General features: G+C 41.6%; 2 protein-coding genes across 5 annotated transcripts in view; both read left to right on the top strand.

Moving 5' to 3' along the window:
• Positions 1-11,646, top strand: part of LOC102306165 (microtubule-associated serine/threonine-protein kinase 1) — an 81,432-nt gene extending 69,786 nt beyond the window's left edge. For all 3 annotated transcript variants that reach the window (XM_005945748.3, XM_005945747.3, XM_005945749.3), the window contains 8 exons: positions 3,104-3,267; positions 4,521-4,765; positions 4,934-5,191; positions 5,285-5,517; positions 5,926-6,048; positions 6,176-6,312; positions 6,929-7,116; positions 7,205-11,646. In XM_005945748.3, the coding sequence (XP_005945810.1) occupies positions 3,104-3,267; positions 4,521-4,765; positions 4,934-5,191; positions 5,285-5,517; positions 5,926-6,048; positions 6,176-6,312; positions 6,929-7,116; positions 7,205-8,871 (3,015 nt within the window). In that variant the 3' untranslated portion in view covers positions 8,872-11,646. The remainder of the gene's footprint in view (positions 1-3,103; positions 3,268-4,520; positions 4,766-4,933; positions 5,192-5,284; positions 5,518-5,925; positions 6,049-6,175; positions 6,313-6,928; positions 7,117-7,204) is intronic.
• A 2,843-nt stretch (positions 11,647-14,489) lies between these two features.
• On the top strand, positions 14,490-24,028 carry atg4da (autophagy related 4D, cysteine peptidase a). 2 transcript variants are annotated; one of them, XM_005945742.2, is made up of 11 exons: positions 14,490-14,845; positions 17,286-17,556; positions 17,664-17,747; positions 18,097-18,270; positions 18,920-19,271; positions 19,376-19,440; positions 20,612-20,763; positions 20,852-20,930; positions 21,627-21,703; positions 21,890-22,009; positions 22,774-24,028. In XM_005945742.2, exons 2-11 carry the CDS (start codon positions 17,337-17,339, stop codon positions 22,951-22,953), a joined length of 1,503 nt encoding a protein of 500 aa, XP_005945804.1. In that variant the 5' UTR covers positions 14,490-14,845; positions 17,286-17,336; the 3' UTR covers positions 22,954-24,028. The 2 variants fall into 2 exon arrangements, with proteins under 2 accessions (XP_005945804.1, XP_042069458.1); XM_042213524.1 differs by having other exon boundaries at positions 14,500-16,070.
• The last annotated feature ends 882 nt before the right edge of the window (positions 24,029-24,910 follow it).

The following is a 24,910-nucleotide window of genomic DNA, read 5'->3' as shown; positions in this document are numbered from 1 at the left end:
CTTCAATTTTAACAAGCACTTATATTTGGCAGGGGATTTGTCCAGAAGCCGAGGAGCATTTGCAGGTGTGTCCGGGCATGGAGGCTGCAGTGAGCAGCCAGTTATCCATGGCTCAGCATTCTGGCTGAAACAAGAATCGAAATGAATGTGGATCAACACAGTTAGGTCACTTAAATAAGGGTCTTAGTTAGGGGAAGTTTAAATAGCATGCTGTATGGCACAAGGTGGTCTTTGGACACCTCTCTCCAAACTTCCTCCTTACATACTGAAAACAGTTTGAATGTAATTTTTAATTCATCACACTGATTTTCAGTCCTCAGCCTTTTCTTCTTGTTTCCCTTCTCTAAAAATGGGCTTGTTGACAGACACTTTTCCACTGAGACCATTTTTGATGAGGCTTCAGCAAACAGTAGGTTGGATAACTGAAGAGCCAGATGCATCTCTCAGGTCCTGTGTCAGATCTTTGCTGGATTTTTTTCCAGTCGCAAAAATGCTATTTTATGCCTATCAAACTCTGCTAGCGCTGTCATTTTTCATATTCAACTAAAGAAATTATCAATTTTTACGACATACTGCTAGTATCAAAGTGCCTGAAGGTACAGCGTAAAATTGATTCTTTGCTAAGTTAAGTTGCCTGTTATTTGTAGACACAACACTGGTTGTTCCCTTGAATTAGGTGTCTTTTAATGTTTGAGTGATTTATAGAGTTAAGGGGATTCATAGAGTTAAATGAAAAAAAGTATCAGGTAGGACTGGACTGAGAGTGAATGACTGTAAATGAGTCTAAAGAAAAACTTTAGGGACCTTCAGAACGCCTGGAGAACTGTTGCTGATGATCACTTTAAAAATACAAGAAAATGTGACTCCTTTGAAGCAAAATTAGGGGTTTTAGATAGTGCTGTATTGTCTTGATCATCTTGAACCACTAACAGACAAAGATAAAACTAGATGATAGAACAGAAGAAACTGCTGCTAAATGACTGCGGTGCATTTAACAAATGAAGGAATGCATGAAGCTAAGAAATTGTTTGTAGCTGTTAACATTGTTTTTCCTGCTAAGCCGATAGCTCAGTCTTCAGCTGATACTTGTTTCCATGGTGCACTGCAGAATATTCTTCAGGCTTTCCTTAACACAGCTCAGTTCTTGTCCTCCCCCACACAGCTTAGCTTTCCTGTGTTACTCTGCACATAATAAAGGCCTTACAATTTAATTATGCACATGTCTTTGTGGTACGTTAATACTCACTTGCATGCAGAGAAAACATTCATGCTACTGGGAGTGTCTTTACAGTAGTGCAAAGCTTCTTAACCACTTAATTTGATAATAAACAAAAACCCAAAAATACTGTACTTAAATTCATAGATTAGTGATATTGTAATATTTCTACAATATCTTCTAAAAACGGGCAGCTGAGAGATCCACTTTGTGTTTTTTACCCTGGGTGGGCCTTCCTGACACAATGCTCCCAAAGATTTATGCCTCCTTCTACTCTCAAACATATGTTAGGCAAATGAGTTAACTGCATTTTACTTTTAGATGCACAGTGTTCCCACGATTAAAACCCCACTGATTATATAGCACAGTAACCATTTGCCATGATTACATAATGCACACAGACTTGCATCAAAGCAAACTGGTTAATAAATTCCAAATGGACATTTTCTCCAGTCTTGCTCACTCACATATCTGCAAAAGCCAAGGTGGAAATTTGTATTTTTGAATTGAAGCTGCCAATAGTGAAAATTACGACTGCCAGAATGTCCTAAAATTTAACAGCTCATAATGTTCTCCTTATCAGACTCTTAAAGTATTTTGGCCAGACTGTGACACATAATTTTCCACAGAAATTGCAAACCTGAGCTGTTAGAGGCTTCCTAAGGAGGCATATATGCATGTTTTAAAGGCTGAATCATCTAAAAGAGTAAAATCTTTTTTTTAATGGTCTGCACACATTTTGAGCTGGCAGACCACATTGAAAGCTAAAACCTGGACCGAGATACTCCATTAACAAGTCCTCCATCGATTTGGCATTTCAGACTCATGGCGGGCGGTTTTATCTCCTATAACTGAAATTGCAGCGCGACCACAGTTTGCTTGGGGATTCAGGTGTGTTATACAGCACTGGATGTAGCCTCAGGCAGTGATTGTGAGTGAGCTACAGACGTTTGGTGAATATCTGATTATTTTATTTGTTATACTGCTGGCTCTATCCTTTATGCAACTTTCATACATAAGCAGACCTGTAAAAATAAACTGAAGTGCAAAAGCTGGTGAAATTTAAGGAATCTGACATCTTCCCCTGTAGCTCAGGCAATGCAGCGGGTTGCCTTCTAATCAGAAGTATCGCTGGCTCCTCCTCTCCATGTGCTAAAATATTTTGGGGCGAGATACGGAAACTCAAGTTCTTACCAATCCATCGGTAAATGTTAGATAAAAGTGCGTATAGGTGCACTCGGTGGTTGGCCAAATGACACTTGTAGTCTAAAGCACAACGAGACAAAAGGTGTCAATGATAGTACCAGTCCATTTATTTGTGTATTTTATGCCAGGTTGCTACCAGAAACTATAGACTGAAAAGATTGAGTTTCCAGGTCAAATGGGGATGTGGCTCAAAGGAAACTGAAGTGGGATTGCATAGTTTTCTATAGGAAAGCTATGCAAACTATGCACTCGCCTAATCTATAACCTCATAAATACCTTCCTGAAGAGACTTCAGTCTTGACAATCATACTGAATACTGCATGCTACTAATTTTGTAAGTTATGTTACCAATTAGAGTAAAATAGATGATAAAGCAGTGTGCGTTTTAGGCTGGGCAGCTTTGTGAAGTTGCTGGTTTCAGGGAAAAAAAAATGACATCAAGCTTTGGTTGATGTCACAGACGTTTATCTACAGTCTATGCCAAAAACACTCTATCTCCACCTGAACTGAATAATAAAAACCATCATATCACCAGTAATTGTTGAAATAAAGGCATGTGTCTGAAACAAATTCACACAGAATGTATATCTGCAACTCCAACTCAAAAGCAACATTTCTCCTGAGCTATTAATCAAAGCCAACAGACCAAATGCTCATCGATCTGACTGTGTCCCGCTGCAGGTGTACAGCAGCATGGAGCATCTTTCTCAGCTGGAACAGAAAGCTACGTGCTCCGTGTCCCGTCGGGAACACAAGGGCCCACGGGAGGACAAGGTAACGAAGAGAGAGAGCATGGGCAGCTTCAGCATGAGGGACAAGAGCTGGAGGACTGGATCCCCTGAGATGTGAGTGGTGGGCAGCACTGAATAAGGTTCAGTTTATTGTAGGTATGACACAGTAAGGAGGGGTGTTCTTTACACCTAAGCAACGTATGAGGATGTTCATGAGGTGATTCCCTGAAGGTTTTTTCCTTTTGGCAGCCTCACTTATTTCAGTTTGTCTGGAGTTTTATTTCCGTCTCACTCACACCAGTTCTGACACTCGTTGTATAAAAAGATCTTTGTGTGAGGATTTGCACTCACTTTGAGACAAAAACAGCATCAGATCCACCCAGTCTGAAGGAGGAGAGCCGAGTTTGATTGGTGCCTCATATGTTTCTGTTCAACAGATTCATTAGTTTTATTCCATTTCATTAGTTTGAGTGCAAGTGGTTCAATGATACTTGTACCCTCGATTCTGAAGCTGTTTCAGTTCCTAACAGACACAGCTTATTAGCTCTTCGTCTGTTACAGGAAACGCCTGCCTCAATCTTAATATTGAAAACTAAAGACCTCTAATTAGCTTGCATCAATCATTTTAGTTTGTAGCTCGCATAAATGGAAAATTTACTCTCATTGTGAGATCTAATTCCTTCATACTGTGGTTTGCATACACAGGAAACAGATTTCCATTACTTCTCATGTCTCCATTTCACCTCAGGCTGTTTGTCGGGATTGAAATCACTCTGTATTCACACGTGAAAGGAAATAACTGATAGGTTCTGTCTCCATAATAGAAAATCAAGAGACTCATTATTTATTACCTTACATATTTTCTCCCCAGCCAAAACAAATGGACATTATCTGTATCATCTCTCTCTTCAGCCAAGTGTTTTTTCTTACAGCTCATTATTTAATTATGATTTAATTAGAAAAATAATAAAAATGCATGATCTGATTGTGTCCCGTCTTTCTCTGCTAAAAAAATCACTGGTGTTTAATTACTGCTAATTCAAATGCAAAGTGAAGTGATGTGGTTCATTAACTAGAAAGAAATGTTTTCCTTAGAAATTTTTAAAAAAGTATCGTCTCAGACTTTTTGTCATATTTCTTAAATTGTGAGTTTTTATTATTCCTAGTCTAGAATCATAGACATTCCAATCGGCTGAATTTTTGTAGAATGGTAATTACCGAAAGCAGGGAAGGAAAAGCAAAACACACCCACACAGGTTCTGTAGGGCTGTAATAGTCATTGCTGCACTGTTAGAGCAGACAGTCACTTGCGTGGTTGCAGAGAAATTTGTGCCATTACCTTCTCTGACTGCATCCTTCTCTTACAGGAAGCGCCTGTCCTGTTCAGAGTCCCTCTACACAGAAGGCGATGCGAGCCCTCCTCTTGGTGCCCGACGACGCTTCTCAGCTCTGATGGACACGCATCGTTTTGCCTCACCTCTAGAGGGCGAGTCCGAATTCCTGTCCCGCCAGAACTACATGAAGGTCCGTGGCACTTCGCTGGACGGGACTACTGTCCCCTCACCGAGCCTGCTGGAGCAAAGGAACAGTCTGAAGGAGATCAATGGGGCAGGTGTGTCAGCAGGCGGGAAAGCCTCAAAGATAGTGAAATGTTTGCAAGGAGAGAAAGTGACAGATTTTAGAGCAGATAGAGAAAGCAAAAGAGGTTTTGCCTATAAGATGGCTACTGTTGAGTCAGCTGAGTCATTTTTAACATTGTTATCAATTTGTGTGCTCACAGACAAATCTCCAAGGCCAGGAGAGACACCGGGCATTACCACAGCCATCACCACATTATCCCCAGGTCCTGCAGCAACCGGCCGGGATGTGATGACTCCTCTGTATGACCCTCTGGGGCCACGAGCAACAAATGACTTGGTCCTCCGGAGGGCACGCCATCAGCATTTGTCTGGTGAGGGAGAGAAGCGAAACTCCAGAGCAGGCAACAAGGTCATTAAATCAGCCTCTGCCACGGCCCTGTCTGTTATCATACCGTCAGGTAAGAAGGGCAAGGAAAGAGACAATGAAACATTTAATAATACTACTGATACGTCATACTTATTTCTCCTCTTTACCGTCTCCTTGCTTTTAGTGGAGCAGCATGGCGGCTTCTCCCCGCTGGCCAGTCCCATGTCGCCCCACTCTTTCTCCTCCAACCCTTCGTCACGCGACTCTTCACCCAGCAGAGACTTTTTCCCAGCAGTCAGTGTGCTGCGCTCCCCCATTACCATCCACCGCTCCGGAAAGAAATATGGCTTTACTCTCAGAGCCATCAGAGTCTACATTGGAGACAGTGATATCTACAGCGTACATCACATTGTTTGGGTAAGAAACTCTCAGACATGTATTAATGTTGTAGCTGAACTCCATAACCTCACGCAAAGAGGGATGGCCTGTGTTTTGATTTGTGAGTGTGCTTTTAGAAGTGGAGCTGCCATTAAATAGGAATCAATAATTTAAAAAAGGGGATTAAACTGAAGGGAAGCACTTAGAATGCAGAGCAGGATTAGGACGGCGGTAAAGCTGGACAATAGGGACATAACAAGATCACTGCTGTTGAACGTTAGAGCCACTTTTCTAATCTCACCATACACAAATATGCTACATAATCTGATCTGAAAATATTTGTCTTGTCTTGAGATTTACTAGTGAGAATCACAACGTGAGCATTTTGTTTACATGGAGGTGATTTTCCCCCTTCCGCGAACTTGAATATTTTTTGCATTTTGGCAGCATGTGGAGGACGGTGGCCCCGCCCAGGAAGCTGGCCTTTGTGCTGGTGACCTCATCACTCATGTCAACGGGGAGCCCGTCCACGGTCTGGTCCACACTGAAGTAGTGGAGCTCATCCTCAAGGTCAGCAGGCTTATTTATTCTCAGTTGTTCCACGCTGGCAATATAAATAACCAGCTTTCAATTTCAAGAGAAGGCTTTATGTAAATGGGCTTGTCAGTGCGGAAATTATTATTGCTCTTCTGTGCAGAGTGGCAACAAGGTGACGGTGACAACCACACCTTTTGAGAACACCTCCATTAAAGTGGGCCCTGCTCGTAAGGCCAGCTACAAGTGCAAGATGGCCCGGCGAAACAAGAGGACGATGGGCAAAGACAGCCAGGACAAGTAGGACAAGTAGCTGCTACACTGCACTTATACAACGACTCAGCTGAACTCTCGCCTCAATAACATATTTTTCATTATTATAGTGGCTATAGACCAAAGAAGAGTTAGCCTTACTAACTGAAGAGCTTTACGTGTTTTGCTTTATTGATTATAACAGTTTTGTGGCTGAGGTACACATTATACATTTAAAGCAGAACCTGATTTCTGTTTATTTTAATGTACTACAAAAAAAATATCTTTGGAGACTATAACAAGACTTCGAAGTCAGCTTTGACCTTAAGCAGTTACTATCTTGAATGCAGCAATGACAGGAAATTTGTCAAAACACTGTAGAGCAGCACATCGCCCTGAGTGGTTAGTTAAAAACAAAATGTCTGATATGATTAAAATAATAGAGAATTAATGCAAAATTGTGCAATGTTTTTGAGAAATGCTTAGCAACAGTTTAAAATACTCAGTGTACTGTATGAACTGTAGCTAGTACGCATTACTTGCAAACCCATCAGTACTGTGCTTTTAAACGAAGTTAATAAATACCGTAAATTACTGTCGGTTATTTTTGTTCCCAATTCAGACCTTCCTTCCTTCTTTAATTATTCTCTTCTCTATCCCGCAGTAAGAAGCGTAGCTCCTTGTTCCGCAAGATCACAAAACAGTCCAATCTCCTGCACACCAGCCGCAGCTTGTCCTCCCTGAATCGCTCTCTGTCCTCCAGTGAGAGTCTTCCCGGCTCCCCAACTCACAGCCTGTCTGCACGGTCTCCAACTCAGGGCTATCGCTCCACCCCTGAGCCCTCATACTTGGGTAGGACACTGAAAATAAACAGTGCACAAATTAATTTTACTTCCTTGGGGGTTTTGACAGCTTCACTCATCTTTTCTGCTCTCTGCAGGTGCGTCCTCTCAGAGCAGCTCTGCAGCATCCAGCACTCCAAACTCCCCGGCTCCCTCACAGCACATGAGACCCAGCTCCCTGCACGGCCTCTCCCCGAAACTCCATCGCCAGTATCGGTCTGCCCGTTGTAAGTCTGCCGGTAATATTCCACTGTCCCCGTTGGCTCACACGCCCTCCCCCACCCAGTCTTCACCTCCACCTTTACCAGGTCACACTGTAGGGAGCTCCAACACAACCCAGTCTTTCCCTGCCAAGCTCCACTCTTCCCCACCGGTGGTACGTCCCAGGCCCAAGAGTGCCGAGCCTCCGCGATCACCTCTCCTCAAACGCGTGCAGTCAGCAGAGAAGCTCGGCTCGCCTCTAACCCAGTCAAGCTCTACAGGAGGGCTGGGGGGTCCACTGAGGAAACACAGCCTTGAGGTGCAGCACTCTGAGTACCGCAAGGACGCCTTCCTCTGCGAGCTTGGGCTCCAGAGCCTGCTGGAGACAGAAGGGGAAAATTTGCCTCCTAATCCTCCCCCTCTACCCTCATCCTCAACTTCCCCAGAGACTGGTGTGCTGAAGCCAGCGAGGAGACTAGGGAGACAGGAGTCACCACTGAGCAGGGAAACACTACTGGCTGGAAGGGAGAGGGAAGAGAAAGAGAGAGGAGTGGAGAGGGAGAAGGAGGCTGGGACAGGATCGCAGTCATCCTTAGGAAGAAAACCTCATGCAAGTGAGCAGCCTTTGAACTCACAAAGCTCTGTACTAAGTGCAGGAACTACTAAAGCTATAACCCCTAGCACGCCTACCAAAACAACAGGGGGTTTAAGTGCTCACAAGGGGCCTGAGAAGTTCACCCAGAGTCAGGCGGACATGTCTCCAAAACAGCTAGACTCCAAGATAGCCAAAAGTCTGTTTTCTAACAGTAAACATCCACAGGAGCAGCAGCTAGGGGGCAGACCTGAATCAAAGCAGGAAGGAGACAACAAGAGCCGGTGTGGTCTTCCTGGAGCTGCCTACAGCAAAAGCTCTGTTTCTGCTCCAGATAAGTCCGCTGGCATCATCACAACAGTGACAGGAGGTCCTCTGAGCAAAACCTTTAAACCATCAGGAGTTGGAGACGCCCTGAGAAAGATGGGGACTGACAGCAGTGACACAAGGACACCAGACCTTGGCTCCAAAAGCCCCAAACTACCAGCTCGGGTCCTCCCTCCTGTCGTTCCCCCGCATGGGCAGGCGCTGTCACTGGCCAAAGTAAGGCAGGGACTCGGGGCTGTCAACTGCTACCGGGGATCACTCGACTGGGAGGACAAATGTCGTCTGGAGGTGGTGGAGGAGCACTCACCCTCTCCTTCTCCCTCCCCAACCGCGGTAACCCCCTCCCTCTGTGGACCTTCCCTCTGTAAGTCACGGCCTGTCTCCCCTGGTGACAAGACAAGCTTCGTCAGCCAGCTGACCACTGTGGCCAAAAACGTCCTCGGGCCGATCAAGCTCGGCTCTCAAGAGGGGGCCAAGAGCAAAGAGCAGCAGTCTAAAGCAGCAGAGGAAAAACAGGGAGGCACAGTGGGAAAGTCTGACTCTCCAGCTGGAGGTCGAGTGGTTGTTGGGGCTGCAGTGGTGACCCAGAGTCCTGCTGGTTCACCGCTAGAGAAGGCAACAGGTAGCAGCCTGCCGAAAATGTGACCTCATGGAGTCCCTAAATGGGACTTTAGTAAAAAGAAAAAAAAAGAAGATGCCTTTTTTGGACAATGCAACAGAAGACTAGCACTTAAAACCAATGTACATTCCAGTTTAAGAGTATAAAATGTTATTTATTGATTCCAATCACTGACTGAATCTAACCTAAAACCAGGAGTAAAAGATCTACTGTAAAGGTGCATTAACTGTTGATTTTCTATTATAAATACTTTAATAAGAGGACTCTAAATGTAACGTGAAACACTTTATCAGATGTATATGTGAGTCTGTGTGAATGCATGTCACATGGTTTGTACTGTACATGTGTAATAGGTACAAGATGGTCAAAAAGTGCTTTACAGATCAAAACATGCTGAATACTGTGAATACCAAATCCAGTCACTCTATTTTTTCTTTCAGCCAGCCCTTTTTTTGTTTTGGGTTTTTTTTTATTTTGTTTTTTTTTTTTACTGCTCGTCAACCAAAGCAGTGAAACAGTCAAATCAAAGTTGACACATCAAACAGTTACTGAGTAAGAAGATAATTGAGCTCTTTATTCATCATCCAGCAGTTTACTTTCCTGAGTTAAACGGTCAGACGAAGCCAAAGCAGGCACTCTGTCAGTGGACGTCACAGCGAGCACAGTCTCGCAATCTCTGTCGTAGGGGATTTTGTGTGTGTGCGTTTAGCTACCCTGGGACAATTTCTGGTGGTTCTTGAAGGCCACAGAGGAAAGCAAGAATGTCAGACCTCGGCGCTTATCTCTCCTTCGCAGGATGGGCTACCGCAGCCCTTTTCTTCACTCCATCTCTGGCTGCTGCCACATTCGCAAACACACACTCGCACATCGCCACAGGAAGCAGCCGTGTCAGCAGCTGATTTTCATGCATTTAAATCCATACGCCTGTGGTCACACGAATTAGGACACAAGTGTGTTTATGAGTGGATTAAGAAGCGTGTGACCATGTTTGTGTCTGTTCAAAGACTCGGCAGACTCAGCGAGGGTCATTGGCATGAAAATTCTCCTCAAAATGAGCAGTCAGGATCCAGTAACAGTTAAAGTATTATTTTATTTTTTAAGCAGGAAGGAAATCCTTCCCCAACAAATCAAACCGGCACAGTGAAGGTTGCTTGGGAGACTATAGCATGTTAAGGCATAGAAAAATGTATTATGCACATATGCAGTGAACCCCGTGTGTTGTTTTCAGTCAAATCTGAAAAAGCAGGCAGTCATGGATGTAGCATACTATAATCTACTTGTTAAAGGGCTCTATAGCAAAAGTAGGGTTTGTGCATACATGGAATATCACATCGAGCCCGTTCTCTTTAAACCAGGCTATCTACAGTGTAATCAGAATGACTTTGTATTTAGGTACTTACAAGTTAGCTTGTCCAGACTGATTAATATAATCCTCACATTTTGCTGTGCAACATACAGATAAAAGTGTTTGTCAGTGATCTCAGCAGGAATGCTGGGAAATGTTCACAGGAGACACACACACACAAAAACATGTTCCTCTCTCATTGGTCATAGTCACTTTCTTGTAATTCATGACTATCCAGTGTACATAATCTTATGCAAATCCATGTGTGAGAGTAGGTGGCTAAACAGATTAATCCAGATGTGATTGTTAATTGTCACTTTCTGCCAGTGATTTGGTTTTTTGTAGATATTCAAGGTTCTAAAAACGTAAAAGGGAAACTGATTCAGCCAACAACAGCATGTAAATCTGACACCAAGGCAGAAGTTCACGGACTAAAATGTACTTTTACCTCCAAACCTCAAACAAGTGGTTCAATCTGCACAACATATCTAGTGAAAGTTTGTCTCGGTCACTTCCGACTGGGTGTACAGTTTAACGAAGAGCAGCCGCTTGTTGCTTTACATTGTTGTATCTGCCTGGAAATCCGCAACAATGAGCTTAAGACTGCATAGATTTACAAACCAGGAGGCTGATCTCTGCTGTGTTGGCACTCTACAGTTTTTTCACATAACCATTCATGAATATGAAAACATATCCCATGCCTTACGTGCTTGGCAGGGATTTCTTTTCCCATTTGACACACTACTCTACTGCCCTCCAGTGGTTAGCATCAATATCAAATATTTGAAATATCATAATCTATTGGAGTGAGTGTTTCGTTGATGAAGTGCAGAGCACGGATTTGATGGTTGTTGTTAGCCATACGGTTACCAAATATGCATTTAAAGTTCTAATGACAAAATATTTGCAGTAACTATAAAATGAACACTTGAAACATGAATTATTAATTTTCCGTTGTGACTGTTAATTATATCTTTGTGAATAGTTAAGTTTTTAAATATACTGTCTTATATTCACAGCAAGGAGTTCTTTTATACCTTGATGTAATAAAGGAGTCATCAGGTCATCTCAAATCACCCGATTAAGAAAACAAACTCCTGCAGTTATTGTATCAAAATTCAGGCCTTTTGCTGATCAGTGGTGTCTATAATACATGTTTTAAAATGTCTTTTTCTTTCCGTGGTTGACAGAGAGAGTAGTAGAAATGCACTTTATTTGAAAGAAAAAAATCTTGAGTTGATGATATTGTTTGTAAGTTACTATCCTGTATACAATGTGGATTCTACAAATGAACACAAAAGTCTGATAAGTATAAAAACATTCCACATTTCTCTGTTCACTCGAAGTGTATTTAGTTGTACCACTGCGGCATTTTTGTTTGTGATAGGTGTGACCTAAATGCAGACACCTGAAGTGCAGTACGTGGAATAAAATTCAGTTTTTGTTCCAAACCTTGCAGGATCTCACTCTTTTTTGGCTTTAACCTCTAATCCCACAGCAGCATTTCTCACAGTAAGCACACCTCTGGCTACAGCGTGCAGGTAATTATTAATAAGTTCTTTACACCTGAAAAAAGATGTTCATGTCATCGTAGCTGTTACTAATAGGAGAGCTTGGTTGGGTGTTGTTAATTCTGACTTCAGTGTCCTACTTTATGAAAGGGTGTTACCAAGGGGCAAATATGAATCATTTTTAAAAAATAGACCTCCTTTTAGAGCATTTAGAGCCGTCAAAGACAGGTGTAGCTAATAACCTTTCACAGCTGCTGCAGCGCTATAATCTCTGGAATAAAGTCATAGTTAATGTTATTAGTTATCTCTGTGTTTCTCCAGCTGTGAAAAGGTTTATGAAGCTGATTCCTTTGCAAATGAAAAGGCCTCTGATCCTACCAAGACTATCAAGATTACAGTTAGCTGCATTTATTAACAAAATAAAATGGATTGGAATCTTCTGTCAACAAAACTGTCATTGACTAGTGGAGAAAACATTTACATCCTTTAAGTGTCTAAGGCCCGTCTGTTTTCTACTACTTTTGGAGTTGCAGGGAGGCTGGAGAATTTCCTAGCTGGTACAGAGCAAGAAAAAAGGCACACCTTGTACAAGCTGTGAGCCACTACAGAGACAGACAACCACACACTGACATCTGAGCCTACAGTCAGTTTGGAATCACCAGTTAACCTTAGGGACCAAGTCTAGGGCATGATGTATGTGTAACCTCCACACGTGAAGCCATGTTAAGACGGAACTAAACAAATACTTGCACTACTTGTGCATACTCGCACTGAATTCTTTTCTTAGAATAAGGATAAATTAAATCAAAATAGTGTGCTTGAACTAGGGCATCATGGTGGTACAGTGGTTAGTCCTGTTGCTTCACAATGAGAAAGCCCTGGGTCTGACTTAACCAGGCCAGGTGGGGCCTTTTCTGTGTAGAGATGCATGTTCTCTGTGGGTAGTCTGACTTTCTCTCATAGTCCAAAGACATGCATGTGAGGTTAAGTGGTCTACCGTTCTGTGATACAGTAAACTGGCAACCTGTCTGCAGTTTGCCCTATAACAGCTGTGCAGCTGTACAGGTGTAATAAATTATTACTTTCATAGCTAATTAATTAAGCAATGTTATAACCATCAGTCTAACCCCTGAAAATCAAATGCTTGGAGGTAATTTATTTTTACATGAAAATGTATCCATATGTATTTGAAGACATATGACAGGTCTGTTAATATATTACTCATTTAAAAGATGGTAGTGGTGTGTGCTATGATGTTTGGTTTGAAGACAGTGATGCTGACAAAAGACAGGAGGCAGAGAAGATTTTCATTAAGAGTTACTGATATGGACAAGATTAGAAATGAGTATGTCAGAGGGACAAATTAGGCTGCGGGGTTTCAAGAGAAAGTTAAAGAGGCAAGACTGAAATGGTTAGATGTACAGCAGAGGGTAAGTGAATATACTGGACAAACAATGTTGAATATTGAGCTTGAGAGCAGGAGAAAAAGACCACAGAAAAGATTGGATGCAGTGATTGAGGACATGCAGAGGATTGGTGTGACACAGGAGGATGACAGGCTAAAAATATATGTTATAAGTATATAGTATAAAGTTACTTACCCTTCTTTATCCTTAAAGCTTGAGTCTTCTACCAAAGCCCTGGGGGCTTGAGAGTCCTGCACAGTGCACTGCTCTGGACGGAGCTCTCGAATATCATTTATGGGATCTGCTGGAGCCACTTCCCCCTTTTGGCAGTCATCGGATTACCACAGTCACCACTGTTGCCTTCACCCTACACATCTTTTCTAGCTCCTCTCTTAGCCCATGGTATTTCTTGAGCTCCTGATGTTTCTTCTCCCTCATGTTGCTTTCACTTGGTACAGCTGCATCTTCCACTATGACTGTCTTCCTCTGCGTGTCCACCACTACTATGTCCAGTTGGTTAGCCATCACCAGTTTGTCTGTCTGTATTAAGAAGTCCCGCAGGGTTCCCTGCACAGGCTTATCATTCCATGATGGTTCCTCTTCTTTCTCACATAATCAGTTGTGACCATCATCCTGGTGTACTCATGGACCTTGCTGTTTCATCCTTGATGGTGGTTCTGACACTCATTAGTGCTCAGACTCATTCACTCAGGAGGTGGCTAATGTTTGCTCCCTTTTGTAGTCTGTATCCATATGTAGTCTTCTTAATGTTCTGGCTAAAAGGGGGTTCGGGCCTATGCCTATACAGCAGTGGGGACAGAGCATCTCCTTGGTAAATCCCACTCTTGATGGTGACTTTCCTAAAGAAGGCTCTTAAGGTCCTGTTGATCTTGTACAGTTCTAGGCACTCCAGGATCCATGCATGAGGGACTGATTCACAGGCTTTCTTGTAGTCAGTCCAGGCATAACACCTGGACTGTCTACAGTGCTCACCCTGGTCTTACAGCCTCAAGAAACTGCTCTATCTATCAGTAGCTGGCGTTTCTGCCAATTCCTTACTGGGTCCTGCTTGAGACTTTTTTTGTTGGATTTTGGATGTATGATGGTTATTCTGGTTGAAAGCTGCACAAAGGTAACTAATTACACCATAATTATTTACTAATATATAAACCAAAATTATATGTTACTTATTATTTTAACTTTTTTCAATTGTTGGCATGTTTGTACCTAAATTTATTATTTATGTTTAGTAACGCATACTTTTTAACCAGGTCACTCATTGCATAACTACAGGACTTATTATTAGCCAATGGCACCGTGCACTGCGCATTAGTGCAATATTATCCTATCAGATTTGCTACAGGATTTAATACAACCAATAGTGGTGCGCCGGAAAAGGACAACAGGAAGTAAATGTTGTCCGGTCAGGGGCTGTCACACGGAGCAGCATAGACGCTATGTAGTAGCTTATTTTCGTAACCGTGTAGATAAATGACTTTCTGTGTTAAATGGGAGGAAGTCTACCATTCGTACATTAACTGTATTTTATTATAAAAGCATTAAGCTCTTCGGGGATTCCGTCTTCAGTGCTAGAGAGCTAACGCCGGGGCTAGCTGCTGAAGTTAGCGTGTTCAGCCGGCTAGTCTCAGGCTGCCGCTGTACGCCAGGAGGGAGGAAATATCCGAAATGAGTGGCTCTATTACGGGGTACCGACCTGCTTAACCGACCTTTACATCAGGTATGTTGTTGCTGGCCTTTGATTCTTTAATAATGGTGAAAGACGCTTTTTAAATTAGGTATGCGCTATAGTGCTGGTGAGTCTTTGTGACCAGAGCAGTAAATGGGAATTGACAGTGAGGCTGCTGGTCAGAATCCGTTCATATACCCTGACACTGGTCGTGTCATGAGAGTGTTTCTATAATAGATTATGGTTAATAAACCGGTTGACTTACAGGTGATGAAAAATGGTAGCCACCATCATCATCAGATGACTTTTACAGACGTTGAAAAGCCCGACATACCGGTTGTCAAATGGTTATCACATGATGAGTGTTTTTTTTCTTCTCTACCATAGAAACGTTTCCATCAGCAGGATCAGTTAGTACTCATCGTAATACTCTCTGTTCCCTGTCGAAAGTGCTACTCATCAGTTTCAGGGCAGGGTGAAAAAGGTCTCTGGTACTTTCCTTAAGTGTTTTTCAAATTGTGAAATGGGCAGCTGTGGATGATTACTCGGATTTACTCTGACAGTTTGGGGTTTTTTAATGTTTCTTTGTGCTGTTTGCCCTTGATTCTGACTTACAGATGTTAAAAAACGAAGGATCTTACTTTGTTCTTGTTTTTTTTCTAGAGTTAAACATCCATAATGAAACAAGGAAACCTGTGAACTGCTCAGGTTCTTAGGCTGTTATCAGATCTCTCAAACGCAAGCATATTGTTTTCAGCAGAAAGTATGAGTGTGGATCATTGACAGACTGTATAATGCAAGAGGACTAAAAAGAAAATTGTGCATACACAAACATGTTTTTATTTTACTTAACCAGACAGACAACTCAGATTAAACATCTCTTTCGCAATAGTATCCTGGCAACAGTTCAATCAGTTATACAAGCTGATGATACAAATACACAAGGGAGGCTTCAAATGCACATGTGATTAAGAAGGTGCAAAAGCAAACAGCTTCCTCAGTAGTTATTAATAATGACCTTGCAGAGTTTTTAGAAAAATATAAATATCTAGGGGCACACATTAAAATGATATTCAAATACCAGTGACATTTACATAAAAGAATACAGCAATTATAGTAAATGTGGAAGTTGGACATAGAATGGGTCTTTTCGTTTCCAGCTCTCTGTCTTAGTCACTGCGGCTCAGGTGGCTCAGTGGGTCATCTGTCAGTCAGCAGGTTCCTTCACCGTTTGAGTCTACCTGCGGAAGTGTTCTTGGGCACTGAATCCAGAGTTGTACGTGCTACTTCAGTTTTATTGTGTGAATGTTAGAAAGTGATTAGCCATGGATAACAATCCTCCTTCTTATAAGAAGTATTATTTAATGAATGACTTTGATGTTTTCAGGGGAAATAAAATTTGTTGCAATTACATACCCGCATACATCAGCTAAAAATTTGACTTCTTCTTTTACCCTAATGGTTTATGTAATTAGTCATTTATCTGCCAAAGTGCAAACTCTGCCTCTTCTGTTGTTACCAATTCCGTTTTAACAATAGTGAAATTGGTTTGAGTTTGTTTGTTTGTTTTTAGCAACATGAAACATGAAAACAAGACAACACTCCCCACAACCACCAACACAGCTGGTCCTCCTATTACATCAAACAGAAAACACACAACCAGGTTTCAGGAGAAAAAAATGTTAGAGCATACAAACCAGAAACAGGTGCTCATCTCTGAAGGCAGTGTTGAAACTGAAAATGTGTACTTTAGTTAGAATCTGCTAAACAATGAAAAGTTTCTCTAAATTTACAGGCTAATAATCAATATATAAAAGGAAAATACCATAGAAAGTGATCAGTACAGGATTCGTGGAGCCTCTGAATCTTACTTTTTTTTAAAAATTGCTCTTTACATCAAGGCAGAATGTCAGCATAAACAAAACTATTGAGTGGAAATACACCAGGCACTACAGAGGATTATCACTATTCTTATACCGCCAGACTTCAAGACCTGTGGGTGGTACTTGACCAGAAGCAAAAGGCATCAGTAAATGTATATTTAGCATTCTGATTACAGAATGGAAACTTATTACTTATTACCATCACATGGATGACAAATGTCACGTCTATCCGTTGATAACTGGATATATGTGACAACGGCAATGTAGAAGATGAAAAACATTCAGCACTGAGAGATAAATATTTCAAGAGGCTTTTCAAACCTACAGTTTAATTTGATGAAACATAAAATCCACTCGTGTTTATAAACTATAAATAACAGGGAGATTTCAGACTTCTGTTAAACAAGATGGCAGGAAAAATCCAGTGTAACTGTGTATTCAAAGAAGAAAAGTCACTTTTAAAATGAGTTTAAATCCAAGTAAATATTTGAGTTAATAAGTATAAGAGTGGCAGGATGAGTGTAAAAGCGTTTTGAGTACAAGATGCATCAGTAGTTAATTTTTTACCTAGATTCTTGTGTTGTTCCTCTTTTTCGTTCATTCATCAGTTCTGTGTCGCAATGAGGAGCACAAGAGGTAAGCTCTGAGGTCTCGGAGCCATGAACTCAGTTTCCCCGAGTGCAGCACAATACGTAGGGGGAGTCATGCAAGATGAGCTGGTGGACAGGGGGAGGCAGCAGCAGCCGATGGAGCGGCAGGGCAGCTTTGGAGTCAGGCCTCCACAAACTCAAGGTGCCAGCAGAGAAGCCGCCGGGGAGCTTGACGAGATGGACAAACTCAAGGCCAAACTTATGTCAGCGTGGAATAATGTCAAATATGGTTTGTAGTCAGTTTTAAGTAATGAAGACTGAGTGTTGGATTTTTGTTTATATAGAGGAGTACTGAGATTTCTGCTTTGAGAATCTTTTTTGCGCCTCTGTCTGCAGGCTGGACTGTTAAGTCTAAAACCTCCTTCAACAAGATGTCTCCTGTGACTGTCCTGGGTCACTCCTATCTGCTTAACAGTGAAGGTAAGTGCTAAATGTATTCATGCATCTTAAAACTATTTCCTCTCTAGAGAAACGTAAAGAAGAATAGACCCCAGGTGTTGCAGTGATGTGTGCTGTGGCTAACCACACTGGTTAACCGTTTCCTATTTAAATGTTTATTTGACATGAGAAAGCTGAGCAGTAGGAACTAAAACAGACAAAACCTGCGCTTTTATTTCCAAAATATTATATGCAGGTATCATAACTGAGCTTTTTCATCATTTAAAATTAGTAATACAAACAGCTTAATGCTTGAACAAAGTGCTAGAGCTCTAAATATGTGTGTGTTTGTGTGTCTCTTGCTCCACCTCTCTATTTCACTCCCTCTCAGATGAGGTGGAGCGGTTCCGCCTAGCGTTTGTGTCCAGGATCTGGTTGACCTATAGGAGAGAGTTCCCTCAGCTGGAGGGCTCCACCTGGACAACAGACTGTGGTTGGGGCTGCATGCTGCGCAGTGGGCAGATGCTGCTGGCACAGGGGCTCCTGGTTCACTTGATGCCCAGAGGTAGGACTCTCCATCTGGTACACACATTTTTACATTTAAACATAAGAAGTGTTCATCCATTAAGAATATAAAATATCATAAAAATTAGGTTGCGGCACTGACCGAGATGTGTCCTCACATATAACTCAAAGCTAAAGATGGTCCTTGTCTCATTTCTGGTTTAGCCAAGAGAGATACCTGAGTAGAGGGTGCAGGAAGCTATGAATTCACCAGGGTATAACCTGTGCTAATCTCAGTGTGACATTTGTCATTCATTGACTTTGTACTCTGGAACTGGCCAGTTAAAGACCATTTAATTTACTATCCCAGTTCGTCGCCTGTCGCCCCTCGGTCAGTTACAGAAAAAGTTAGGTGTCCTCGGTTTCTCAGTCACATCAACCACCACTATGATAGCAAGGAGAAAACCCTCAGGTTTGGGATCTCGCCTACAGGTTCCCACATGGTAGCCATGTCCATCTTTTATATACAGTCTATGGTTGACTCAAAAACTGACAACCCATCCTTTCTCTAACTCCGTTCTTTTGTTTTATACACAGTTTTATACTGGGGGGTTTTTTCTGTGTGTATACTCATGTCTGTAACATCCTCTGATCGTTTAAAGTCTGAAGGAAAAAATAAAATAAAATAAATTTTGTTTCTGTTTTTCTAGACTGGGTTTGGCCAGAGTCTCAGCAGCTTACTGATGTGGACTTTGAGGTATTCCGTCCACGTTCCCCAGCCCGGGCTGGAGGGGTCCCAATACCCTCCTTTGGCTCTCCACGAGGTTCCAGCACCCCTGAGAAATCCCTGCCAAGCAGTCAGGCACCTAGATGCAGCCAGAAGAAAAAGGTCTACGAGTCCACAAAGGACAGGCAAGAGCACATCCACTCCAGGCTTGTTACCTGGTTTGGGGATCAGCCCCCAGCACCTTTTGGCGTTCACCAGCTGGTGGATATTGGCAAAGGTTCGGGGAAGAAGGCTGGTGACTGGTATGGCCCCTCTGTAGTGGCACACATACTGCGGTAAGGGCTCGTTTTTGCAAGCAAGGCTTTTCTGTGTTCTGAAATCATTTACACAGCAGTTAAGCATTTCCAGAATTATGGAATTATTTTCTTGTCCCTTTCAGGAAAGCAGTGGACAAAACATCTGTGGTCACAAACCTGGCTGTATATGTGGCTCAGGATTGTACAGGTAAGATTTATAGAGCAGATATTTGTTTAGCTTAATAATGAGAAAAGAGCAGATTGATATTTGCTTTGCACCAAGAGTGTAAATACACTCACCGGTCAGTGTTTTTGTACATCTAAAGTTAAAAGCATTTATCAGAATTGGGGATCAAACTTAAAATGTGGCATGGTTGTTTGCACCAGGCGGGCCGGTCTGAATATTCCAGCTGATCTATTGGGATTTCCCCACACAATCATCTCTGGGTTTTAGAGAACGATCCAAAGTAAAGAAAAATATCCAGTGAGCAGGAGTTATTTGGCCAAAAATGCTTTGTGGATACCAGAAATCAGAGGAGAGTGACCCGACTGCTTCAAACTGATTGGAAGGCAACAGAAACTCAGATAACCACTCATTACAATTTAAGTATTTAGAAGAGCCTCTATGAATGTAGAACACTTTGAACGTTGAAGCTAATGAGCTACAGCAGCAGAATATCATGCCAGGGCCACTCCTACCAGCTAAGAACAGGAAATTGAGGCTAGAAGTCACACAAGCTCAACAAAACAACAGAAGAATGGCTTGATGAGTCTTATTTTTTCCTGTATCATTTGGATCCTAGGGTTAGAGTCTAGCATAAACAACATAAAATCGATCCTGTCAGGTTGTCGTGTAATGGTGTGGGGGATAGTTTCTTAGTACCGACTGATACCTTAGGCTACGGATAGGCCGTATAGATTTGAAAACTGTGTTTTCGTCTGAAAACGCTCCGCCTCCACTGGCGTTTTCAGTCGTTTTCACAGAGTTGTGCGTCCACATTGAAACAACCCAAAACACTTACGTTCCAGTCCTGCGTCAAAACGGAGAGAAAACGATGCGTTTTCAAACAAAAACACATTAGTGTGGACGTAGCCTTAAATTTCACATGAACCAAGCACATTTGGGATGTGGTGGACCAGGAGATTTGCATTACAGATGTGCAGCTGTCAAATCTGCAGCAACTCTGTGATGCTGTCACATCAGTATGGACCAAAATCTCTGAATGTTTCCAGTGCTTAGTTCAATTTGTGCCGGAAATAATTAAGACAGTTCTGATTGCAAAAGGGAGTCTAAACCAGTACTAACTAGGTGTACCTAATAAAGTGTCTGCTCTCTACGTCATGCCTGTTTTAACCCTCACTGTTTCTGTGCCTTGTAGTGTACAAAGAAGATGTGGTGCATCTGTGTGATCGGTCACTGAATCAGACTTCTTCCGATCCGTCCAGTCAGGACTGGAAGTCTGTTATCATACTGGTCCCTGTCCGGCTGGGAGGGGAGGCCCTCAATCCATCCTACATCGATTGTGTCAAGGTCTGTTAACCATCCAGTGCCTGACCCCACTTCCTAAAGGATTTTAAGTGTCTAAACTCATATTAAAAATATTTGTGTTCATTCTCAGAACTTCCTGAAACTGGAATGCTGTATTGGAATAATCGGAGGCAAACCAAAACATTCGCTGTATTTCATTGGTTTCCAAGGTGAGGATTGCCAAAAACATACTCTGTACATTTTTTTTTTTTATCTTTTTGCATAAATCCAGCCGAAGCAAGGGCAGCTAGGGAAGAACTGACATTTTTTGCTGTTATGCTCCTCTGCAACCCGTATTATTCTTGCAGTGGCGATGCAGGAGCCACACATTCTCTCAGGTGTGGATAATGACGCGCTGCTTTGGTGCAGAACTGCTACTTCTGCTTATCACGCTCTGCATTACTCTTCACGACACTTTACTCTTAAACTTAGGATATCTAGAAGCATAAGTAAAATGTGCTTTTAAAAACTGTGGTGTCATTTGTCACTTTGTCGCTTATTAGCTGATTGCTAATGTGTTTAACTGCTACCTGACAATGGTTTAAAACCCTTAAGGCAAAAAAGCACATCCCAAATAAATCTTCACACTACAAATGGAAACTTCCTGTATGAACCATCACAAAGCCTCTCTGAAATTAAAAATATAAATTGTGCCTTTTGTATCAATGTCTAATATAATATTATACATATGTTTTGGTGGTTTGTTAAGGAAGTAGAGTTTGTAACTTGCAGCTTTGGGCTTCTGTGGTAGTTGTTACAAAGGTCAGCAGGAACAAGCTGTCTGAATTATAAAAAGTATGAGAGACTATTCATCATTTAACTATTTGATTTATTGTTTTATACTTGGATTCCTCTCTGTCTGGCAGATGAGCAGCTGCTGTATCTGGATCCTCACTACTGCCAGCCAGTGGTCGATGTCAGTCAAGTTAACTTCTCACTGGAGGTTTGCTGCCTTCTTCATTACTCTTCTCTTCTGTCTGTCTGGCTTTTATCTCCTTTTTTTTTTTTTTTTTTTTCCTGAGATCATATGACTTCAAACTCATTCACGGGTCATTGAAGATAACACGTCTGCTTAGTTGGCTCTGATCTGTTTATTGTATGACCCGTGTCTCCTTTTACCACTCTGCAGTCGTTCCACTGTAGCTCTCCTAAAAAGATGCCCTTCAACCGCATGGATCCGAGCTGCACCATCGGTTTCTACGCCAAGAACAAGAAGGACTTTGAGTCTCTATGTTCTGCTGTCAGTGAGGTGAGTTTTTACAACCTCCTCACATTTTTGTGGCTCTGATTTAATTTATACAACATACTAGAAATGAGCAGCATTTTTTTTCTTTCTTTCGTAGAGATAAATCTGTCCTGTTTCTGACAGTTAAATATGTTTGAGTTGGTTTGGAGGGGAAAAAAGCAATATTAAGCCATCACTTTCGGCTCCAGAAAGCTGAATAATCATCTTGCTGTTTTTATTTCTGCACAGATACAATTTCAATAGCTCAAGTTGCACAAATTTTTCAAGCAAAGATTTCAGATTTTATTTTTTCTGAGTTGAGGTCAAAACATGAGAATTGGCTGCTTTTCTTTGTAATGCCTAACAGTCAGTTGAATACGAGAGCAAATGTAGAAAGCGAGTGCTACACAATCGAAGCAGGTACTGTATGTAGATCTTCATATTCCATTCAAATAATATATGTGCCAAGGATGTAATTGGTTTGTTTGGGCTTTTGCATTAAAATGATTACATTTTTCACCATTGCTAGAGCTTGGCCCAGTCTTGAAGTGTTCTCAGTAATTCATGCATTAATTTTTAGAAGTATTATTTACCATTGTGGGAGAACAAAATTGGAATATTTTCCCAAAACAAATTTAAATATAATAAATTGGGAGATATCGTTATGATAGTTTGAAGAAGAAAAATGTCAAAAACTGATTTTTTTTTTCCTCTTTTTCTCTGCGTGCGATATATTCTGTTTTGTTTTTAAGATTATCTGCTTTAACTGGACTTTGTTGTCCTTCCAGGCTCTGTCATCGTCGAAGGAGAAGTATCCTGTCTTCACCTTTGTGGAGGGCCACAGTCAGGATTATGGACTTGAGGGTCACAGCAGCAATCACAGTGGACCTCCAGCTCATATCCTGCCTCCAGGGAGACTAGGCAGAAGCAACAACAGAAGAAGCAGTGAAGAGTTTGTCTTCCTGTAAAGCTCTGAGGACGATGCTCTCCCATCTGTAGGGGGCAGAAGTGGACACTCGATTGCCTTTAAAAGACTTTATTCTGTCGATGCTGCAGCTGCAAGGCGGGCACAACTCTTTTGTGCTTTGTCTTCCTCACTGGTCAACACGGCTGCTGTCATCACCTCTGTGTGGGTGGCGTTATAAGCTAACAGGCATTAGTGACTACTGGCTGGAGCACTGCTTTACCTGACGAAGGTGACTTCAAAATGGATAGAAACGTTTTCAAGTACTTGAAATGTTCTTGGTTCATTTTATCAGACGACGTCAAAAAAAGCCTCAGTGGTGTCTGCATCATCTTTAATTGGCTCACTCGTCTGCCTGATATTGTTCATGACTTGTATTATATCACATTCCCTCTGCTGAATATTTTTTTAAATTTTTATTCTTTAAATTAATTTATCAGATTTAAGAATGTGTGTTTTGTGTGCGAGTGAGTGTTTTGTTAGTGTAATTTATTTGTCTTTTAAATTGTGTTAAGGATTGTGCCGTGTCACATCCCAGAGAAATTTCAGATTCTTCCACGAGCGTCTTGAACAGCTGTAAATTCATTTTTAGACCTCGTGGTCTCAAGCCCATGCACTTTCAGCTCTGACTCTTTATTCATTAAGGATATGAAAATCTGCAAGAAATCTGCTGTTACATTGTTCCTGCTGCTTAAAGAACTAAAGGTCAGGTATAAAGAAAAACAATGCCTAAAGTTGGAGATGACTTTTGTATTTTTGCCTGTCAAACTGTGGCTTAAATCATTCCCGCTATACTATTATATAAACATGTTTGCAAAGTAAAACACCCAGCTCTTACTTATGTACGTGTTCTAGATTTTACCTTGCACAGCCAAGGTAATGAGACAAACCGAAGCTGAATGGAGATCTTTTTTTTTTTTTTTTAATTTATTTTGTTGTTTGCTTGATTTTCAGACTTCTGCTGCAGAGTCTCTGTGTTTTTGTTTGTCCCCTTTTTCTGTAAAAGCTACTACTGCAAGTTGCACTACTACTGTTATTGAGTTTATTGTCCTGATTAAACTTCAGACACTGGAATTACAGTACATGTTACTGCGTTTTTTGTGTAGATTTGAACTGCAGGTATATACGCTGTCAAAGGAACGAGAGCGATGGGAAATGATCAATTCAATGTTCTGTAGTTAGCAGGGTCAGAGCAAATACGCTTGTTGTAAAGTTTATGCAGCAGATGCTGAAGTAACATGTGGCATATAATTTCATTACTCACACCTTGTTAATACCACGTTGGAGCCCTCAACAAGGTGCTGGAAACATTCCTGAGATTGTTGTCCATATTGACATGATTGCATCACACAGTTAATGCAGATTTGTAGGTTTTGAATCTCTTGTTCCACCACATCTCAAAGATGTTGGACTTTGAAGGCGATATGAGTACAGTGACTTTATCATCAGTTCAACAACACCAAGGCAGGCTGTGACATTTAAATAATATATGATAAATATCCACCACATCATTACGCCACCATGACACCACTTATTGTATTTTAAATTGTGGGGGAAAACAAGCATGCAGTATGTATTTTATTTAAATTTATTTATTTTTTTGTGCTTTACAGAATCGAGACTAAATTAAAAAAACGGGACAAACACTGCATATTTAAAAGAAAGCACGCAATGAATGAAAAGTGCAAAACCTCACAATAAATTCTCAAAATTAAAAATGCCAAATGTGCACTGCAGAAAACGGTGTATTTTGGTTGTGTGTGTTGCTTTTGAAGGTTGCAGTTATTAAGTCGCGTGATTCTAATACCTGTGTTCACAGCCACCGTTCACGATTTCACTGTTGTGGGTGAAATCTAGCCACAGGTTATCTCGACATTTAATATTCCACGATTATTTTGGATTTTCAAACAAGAATTCAGGGTTGATGCACGCCGAGTACAGGTTTGCCGTCTCTGCGCACG

This window comes from Haplochromis burtoni, unplaced genomic scaffold (genome assembly GCF_018398535.1).
Source record: "Haplochromis burtoni strain Fernald_Lab_line unplaced genomic scaffold, NCSU_Asbu1 Contig_448, whole genome shotgun sequence".
Lineage (NCBI taxonomy): Eukaryota > Metazoa > Chordata > Actinopteri > Cichliformes > Cichlidae > Haplochromis > Haplochromis burtoni.
The sequence above is the reverse complement of the archived record's forward strand: the minus strand, read 5'-3'. Positions and strand labels throughout refer to the sequence as shown.